The sequence below is a fragment of the Mycetomoellerius zeteki genome, unplaced genomic scaffold, assembly GCF_001594055.1.
Source record: "Mycetomoellerius zeteki isolate Tzet28-1 unplaced genomic scaffold, Tzet1.0 scaffold312, whole genome shotgun sequence".
Lineage (NCBI taxonomy): Eukaryota > Metazoa > Arthropoda > Insecta > Hymenoptera > Formicidae > Mycetomoellerius > Mycetomoellerius zeteki.
The window spans coordinates 108205-115431 of NW_017257297.1; the positions used below are offsets into that span (position 1 = coordinate 108205).

The 7227-nt window shown below is 32.6% G+C and overlaps 2 protein-coding genes across 6 annotated transcripts; one reads left to right on the top strand and one right to left on the bottom strand.

The window, feature by feature from the left end:
• Positions 1-484: 484 nt before the first annotated feature.
• Positions 485-2457, top strand: LOC108724887 (cell growth-regulating nucleolar protein). Its single transcript, XM_018451582.1, has 3 exons — positions 485-627; positions 879-1258; positions 1940-2457. Exons 1-3 carry the CDS (start codon positions 503-505, stop codon positions 2455-2457), a joined length of 1023 nt encoding a protein of 340 aa, XP_018307084.1. The 5' UTR covers positions 485-502.
• A 319-nt stretch (positions 2458-2776) lies between these two features.
• On the bottom strand, positions 2777-6798 carry LOC108724882 (putative inositol monophosphatase 3). Of its 5 annotated transcripts, XM_018451570.1 has the most exons (8): positions 6712-6798; positions 6508-6617; positions 4958-5269; positions 4528-4776; positions 3686-3846; positions 3490-3607; positions 3160-3259; positions 2777-3079 (listed from the first exon to the last, which is right to left on the bottom strand). In XM_018451570.1, exons 3-8 carry the CDS (start codon positions 5169-5171, stop codon positions 2926-2928), a joined length of 996 nt encoding a protein of 331 aa, XP_018307072.1. In that variant the 5' UTR covers positions 5172-5269; positions 6508-6617; positions 6712-6798; the 3' UTR covers positions 2777-2925. The 5 variants fall into 5 exon arrangements, with proteins under 5 accessions (XP_018307072.1, XP_018307073.1, XP_018307076.1 ...); XM_018451571.1 differs by lacking the exons at positions 6508-6617; positions 6712-6798 and adding an exon at positions 5841-5977; XM_018451574.1 differs by lacking the exons at positions 6508-6617; positions 6712-6798 and adding an exon at positions 5622-5742.
• Between the last annotated feature and the right edge of the window lie 429 nt (positions 6799-7227).

Here is a 7227-nt window from a genome sequence, read left to right on the forward strand (position 1 = left end):
CGATTTCTAATGTAGATCCCGCATGAAGTTGGTTCTACATTAATCGCATCGCAGCGTCGCAAGTGTTACGGTCCAATCAACTTCAATCTAGCTCGACTCTGATTGGATCACAACGCTTGCGACATGCTTGCGACACTGCGATGCGACACTAGAACCAGCTTTAGAGATACTAGGTTTGTCGCGTCGCAAGCTCCAACATGCTCCAATATGCTCCACCATAGCTCCTACTCACTCTATCAAGCGCGTTGGAGTGAATAAGAGCTATGATGGACATGTTGGAGCATGCGACAAACCTTCTGTTTCCAATTTTCTAGAATATTGCTGGATTCACACTGCATCCGATTAGCCAGAACGAGAATGTGCATGGCCCACATGTGACTCGGTTGGCGCTGTTTAGTACCGGTGTTGCTTTTGTAGGTTAAGTTGAAGTTACTTGATAAATTCGTCATATCGATCATTATTTCAAATAGTATTGTGACGTAATTGTATAAATAATCACAATATGGTCGTGTTTACTTGCAACCATTGCGGCGATTCATTAAAGAAGCCCAAAGTGGCTGTACATTATCAGCAGATATGCCGGAATTCACCCTTCGTAACCTGCGTGGACTGTCTAAAGGATTTTCGGTAAGAATTTAATTAAAAGAAGTAGCTCTTTTTTCAATGTAGGAGCAACCTCAAATTTTTCTGAAACATATTTTAAAGTGAAGAAATTTTAGAAATACCTAAAATCGAATTTTTTTTATGTATCTATTCAAGTATCACGTTTGAAGTATCAAATTTTTAAAGAATCAATAAGGACATGCCTTTGCTAAGAATTTAATAAGTTTCTAACGTCAGTCGATACTAATAATCATATTAATATTTTTAACTTTAAGAGGTGACGAGTACGTTGCACACACCAAATGTATAACCGAAGCTGAAAGATATGGCGCAAAAGATTATGTTCCAAAGCCTAGCACAAATAAGGGCGAACGCAAACAGCAAGAATGGATTAACGTTGTTAATGATTTGTTGAATGGGACAGTGGAACTATCAAATATAGAGCGAAACTTTCTAAATACCTTATCGAAATATGAGAATATACCAAGAAAGAAGGCTAAATTTCTTAACTTTGTGAGCAATGCAATAGGCAATCGTATAAATGCGACAGTTGTAGAGAGTGTTTGGAGCAAAATGGAGAATGCACACAAGAAGAGTCACCAAGTTGCTACAAAAACTCCAGAGAAGGATCTTATACAAAATCGGGAGAATAAAAGTGAGTGTTTTTCTTATAATAAATTTGTTTAATGGAAGAACTTTTACAGCTATGTCTCAAAATTCACTGCCAGCAATGAAGATCTATAGTTTATGTTACATGCACTATAATTTTCAGTACTAAGGATAAATACAGCCTTTGTAATAGGTCTGTTTTTTATCATTGTATTGGATTGAATTAAAACTTTCTGTCGCTTTTGCCAAACTTTAGATATATCTATTTTATTTTGACTATCAGAAGATACAATCAATAAAAGTGTCATTCCATCTTCGAATGCTTTTAGTGATGCAAGTTGACAAACGTCGTTGTATCTTTCTTGATATTCCATAAATAACAAAGACGGAACAATATTTTTGTTAACTGATATCATTAAATGGAAAGATTTTTTTGTTATTTATTGATTGCCAAAAAGGATAGAACAATGTTTGAATCGACTAAAAGGAAAACAGTATTTTTATTTAAATATAAATATTCATCTACGAAGAACAGACTTAATATGAATTATATAAGAATGAGCAAGTCTTTTTAGCTGATCTTGCATGGTTCATTTTTTTTTCTCTAAAGTAGGAAAAAAAAGGAAGAAAGATAGACCAAGAAGTTCAACTAAAAGAAAGACTTAGTATTATATATAATAAGGATTTATAAAATACACTCAAGTTAAATATTTATTCTTCTTTATAGATAAAATGACATGTATCCAAAATATGGACTCTAATAACTCGTTTGACAATCAGAATCTCGCTGAAAATCAAAATAATGAAAATATATGTAAAGAAAATAATTCTGTGAGTCATCAAAATGAAAGTGATGAAGCATGTGGGATAACCAACGGTCACCTACATAAGAGGCAAAGTAAATCTAAAAAACGGAAATTGGAATCAATCGGCATCCAATCAGAGGAAGATCAAACAGTTGCAAAAATTAGTAAACAATCTAGTTCGGATAATAGAAGTGACGTTGCTACGTTCCGTTGGAAGAAAGCTATTTTATACGTTTTACAAGCTAAGGATGAAATTCCTTTAAAAAAACTACAAACTAAAGTTATGAAAAAATATATATGTTGCGTTTTTAACTTAAATGATACTTTCAAACTGACTGAATATGAAAAAGCTGTTGCAAAGTTTTCCAAAACAGTAGAAAAGTTACAAAAATTATCTGTAATATGTATGTCAGAAACTTCAAAAGTAAAATTACTATAGTTAAATTTATCTTTATACAAAATCAGAAAATGCAAAGCAAATGTTAATAAACATAAAAAATACATTTCACTTTATCATAGCAGGTTTTTTAAATGTTTTTATGAAATGTAGGACAGTAAATTAATTAATGCTGACGTCTTTTATCTATATCCAATTTTTGTCTTTTTATCATTCATAAATTTCATAATTATGTGTAGATGTATAAAAGTTTATAATAAAATGACTGTTATTTCATTTATTATATAAAAGTCTACTTTTTTAATACATAGTTTATGACAAATTATTTCTTACAATAAATTCTTAAATTAAGACAGCTGCTGGAAGATATGTGATCTTATTACGTACATGAGCACATATATTGATATTTTTAAAACACGAATATTTTATAAACAGAATTTAATATATACAACCTTAATTTTCTCTTGATACATTGACATCAAGTTATTCTTGATTAATGTGAATATCTGATCACACTAATGGAAAGTCATGCAAGAATTTTTCGGAATACCACGCATGATCGCTCATAGTCGCTAAAAGACCCTTTGTAAGTACTTTGGCGTCATTACTTCCAAAATAGATTGGTTGTTGATCGTATAACTGTGTCACTGTTCCTCCCAAAGCACTACAAAAAATATAAGAAATAAATAAATAACAAGTAAATTTTATGTAGTATTAAGGCAAAATACTTATAAATAGCAATACTTAAGAATTGCAGTGCCTGCACATATATCCCATTTTTTGATAGCAGTTGTATGAACGTACGCTGTCGCATTACCAACAGCTACTTCCAAAAATTTGTATCCTAAAATGAAATGTCTTATATTTATATATTCTATATAAAATTCCTAATGACAAAACTTGAAGGCATAAAAAGAATGTGAGGCTGAATAATGAAAAATTAAAAATAATGGGGAACTTAAAATGATTAGAAAAATACGCATCATGTGCAAAATTATGATGTCTTCACTTCCAGTCACGAGTTTTTAATAGCGAGTTATAGAAATAAAACTGCGTTATTGAAAAAAACTTCACCTGCACCAGCAGCAGAAATAATTTTAGCGTTGTCGCCAAAGGCAATTTTAGATGTATTTTTTACTTGTCCAGCGTGTGAAAGAGATACAATTAAAATAGGTGTTTTATTGTCTTTTACCTGTTCAAAAAAGATTAGCTAAATAATTTTTCAAAATTGATCATAACTTTTGTTAAATTACTTGAATTCAACAATTACCTTGGGCAAATTTTTCAAGTTTCTTGATACGCCATGATTGCTCCACGTCCAGAATAAACTGTAATTCTGTTTTGTCTCAAACGGTTTATATATAACACCAATAATTGGTTGTCCTTTGACGGCTATGCATACCATAGTAGATACATATTGCAGTAAATTTTCTAAAAACATAAGGCATTATGCAAAAACTATCAAACTTAGTTTATAAAAAGTTACATCAAGCTAGAAATATAAAATGTTCTAGAACCACTGAATACCCTTCCAATTTATTCAAAAAAGCTTTGTGTCTAATATTTGGGGAAAAAAAAGAACTTGATGGATCTGGAACATCTGGTATAAAGTTTTGATGTCTTAATGGTTTTCCAAAATTTCAATATTATATGTCAAATTACTGCGCCTACATGTTAAATTATTTATTAAGGAATAAGCTTTATCCGCAACATCTTAATATTTCTGAGATTGTTCATAATATGAATCTTACATTATTATAGAACTGGACATGATTATATCATATTAGGTCCAAAAAATTACTTTTATTGTTTGATCCTGAAAACAATCGATGCTTCTTCAACCTAGCCATAAACAATCGCGATAATATTAATTCCAAATTGCAATTGCAGGTAATACATTTGCTTTGTATTCATTGTTTATAAATCTAATCTTTGATTAGAATATCTTTCTTGTGAAATTTGTGACCAACTTATTGATTGTAACATGAATATGTTCAAACATAAAAATGTACAAATATTGGTCATCTTAAAAATAACTTCTTGCCATAAATAACCTGAAAAGTAATTTTGTTAGAAGTACTGGAATTTATAATGGCAAAGATGTACCTTTACCTGTAAATTCTTTGGTGGCATCTAGAGGATCTATCCAGATTGTTATATCATTAACATTTACAATATCGTCACTTATATCGTAACCTTCGATACTTTTAACAGAATTCTTAATGTCTTCAACTACAATTTTATCACAATCTTGTGATGTTTCTTCAGATATCACAGTAATCCCTGGAAATGCTTCTGTCAAAGAGCGATACATAGCACAGTGAGATCTATAATCTGCTGCTGTTACTGGATCATTTACGCCTTTAAGGGAGATACAGAAGAAAAATCATTATACATCACTGTTTTATATCAAAGTCCTTCGAATTAAGAAAACAGATTGTACAATATAGAAACATAATTCAAGAAATAGCAACGTTACAGAGACTATTATCTAATGTATCATCATATACAATTATATATCAAGTTACATATCAATGGTTACCTTCCTTCGTCTGACCTTTGCTCTCTATTTTAAATTTAGTTTGATCATGCACTGTTACCACTTGCAGTCCCCCAATCTCTGCCGCTCTTATCGCAGCGGCGAGAAGCTGCTTCAGAGATACATCTTTATCGTTCCCACGCCGATTCGTACAGAAGTAGATGATGCCTAAAAGTACGAGCGCGCACAAAAGTAGCTTTTGCGTACGCACGCTCATTCCGCCGTTTACTGGCGTATTAACGGGTGACCAGTCAGTCGTGAAACAGCAAGATTTATAGTGTGACTTTGCAAGCCTTCAATATGACCACAGGAAGCCTGTAAAAATAAACACATGATGTAACATACAATTTTTTATATATAAATATATATTACACACACTCACACGCGCGCGTGTGTATCTGTGTGTGTGTGTGTGACAATAAAAGCATAAAATCAATGTTTGTTAAACAAAAAAAAATCAATGATAACGAAACTTACTAATTGCATATACATTTAGTAAGTTTATACAACTATTGTATAACTTCATTACTACACATTAATAAAAGTATTAAAAAACAACGCTTTTTTTCACTGTACACTGACACGGCGCGATTTATTCATAACCTCTTCTACTGTACACTGTACGAGCATAGAAGAGGTTCAAACACGAGATAATGTTAATACAAACATGATTTGCGATAAATTTGTTTTAGATATTATCCCAAATGAACTCTTCTTCCTGCAGAATGAGAAAATCAACAAGTTTCCGAAATGTGACCTCCTTTTTAGTTAATTTTCACGGATAATTAATCATTATATATATAAAGAAGCCATTTATATTCTCGCTATTTTTAATCATACAGTAATTTACAGGAAATAAACAAGAGACAAAACAAGGGCTATTTACTTTGGTTGCACTTTTTACACTTTGTTTACATTTCTTTTTTATTTCTCTCTCTAAACGTGAACCTATTTCGGTTTAAATTCAGAAAATGTGATAGTTAAAATGATCAGACCAACATCTATTCGTCGCTTAAAAACTGGACATAAATGGCTCATAAATGTAATATGTGCTCTTTGCACTCTTATCCTACTCTCCTCGTTTGTTACTCCCAATAAATAATGTGTATTTTTAAAGTAGGCAAACTTATTAAATATTCAGGTTTTACACACAAATTCTAATATCGATACGATCAGTTTATTTTTAAAATACGCAAAAAATTCACGATCTCGACGTTTTGCAGATTTTTCAATAGAAAACAAGTTTCCGATATCTATTTCCGAACTTCTTCCCTCGACGTCTTTCCTATGCCTCTTTTTCTGAATTCTTTCCTACTTTTCGAGTTTTGATTTATACAATTCTAGAGAATTTACTGTGAGATGAAGGCTGTGTTCGCTTTGGCGTTCACAACGCTTTGAAGAAGGATGGAGAAGCGATTTGCGAATCGTTTGAGAATCGACCAAGCTGTGACTATATGAACACATGAAAGAGATTTTCAGATAAGGCGAAAAAGAATCATAAAGGGAAGAAGGCTGATTGTGAGAGAAGAAACGACAGACAAAAGTGGACTTACCGGAGGAAAAGCTAGATGAGAGGAAGATCGCGTCGATACACCACGTGTTCGATTTCTCTCTTTCTCTCTCTATCACGCGTCTTCAAAATGCGCAATTGCGTCCTTGCGTTCTGCTGGAACAGAAATCCATTATGTTTGCACATACATACACGTACACACAATATATATGTATATACATATATGCACGATATATGCACCACACACATATATATATATCTATTAAAGGGGTAGATTAAAAGGTGATATCTTCTGCGCAACATGCGCGCGTCTTTCGGAGATGGATAAGGAATCAGTTATCAGAAGGGACAGGGCTGCGTTCGGAAATGTTACCCGAGTGCCTCCATCGTTTTATCCTCGTTGCTCATCCAATGTTAAACAAGGATAATATGATATACGGGGACCCCCTGGAACGTTGTTGAACGCAGCCCAGGAGGCTGGAAAGGTGAGAAACGCAGGAAGAATTCGACGAAACACCATCCGACGATTAACCCTTTGAAGCATACCTTTTTCTGTGAAATTTGGTACACGGGAGTTTTTTCAGGTCGCTGATTACGAATCCAAAGTCAAAATATAAAAATATTGCATCCAAGATGGCGGATTCAAGATGGTGGATTAATTACAACTCAATTTATGCATTTCGCTTCCGCCATTTTGAATCAATAATTTTGAATTTTGGAAATCTCGTATCGGATTAATAATTAGCGACCACAAAAATCCCCT

Coding starts and splice junctions, on each gene's coding strand:
- LOC108724887 (XM_018451582.1), top strand. CDS start 503: ATGGTCGTGTTTACTTGCAACCATTGCGGCGATTCATTAAAGAAGCCC. Junction 628..878: donor GACTGTCTAAAGGATTTTCG/GTAAGAATTTAA, acceptor TTTAACTTTAAG/AGGTGACGAGTACGTTGCAC. Junction 1,259..1,939: donor ACAAAATCGGGAGAATAAAA/GTGAGTGTTTTT, acceptor TCTTCTTTATAG/ATAAAATGACATGTATCCAA.
- LOC108724882 (XM_018451570.1), bottom strand. CDS start 5,171: ATGAGCGTGCGTACGCAAAAGCTACTTTTGTGCGCGCTCGTACTTTTA. Junction 3,260..3,489: donor TATTTCTGCTGCTGGTGCAG/GTGAAGTTTTTT, acceptor ATTTCATTTTAG/GATACAAATTTTTGGAAGTA. Junction 3,080..3,159: donor GCAGGCACTGCAATTCTTAA/GTATTGCTATTT, acceptor TATTTTTTGTAG/TGCTTTGGGAGGAACAGTGA.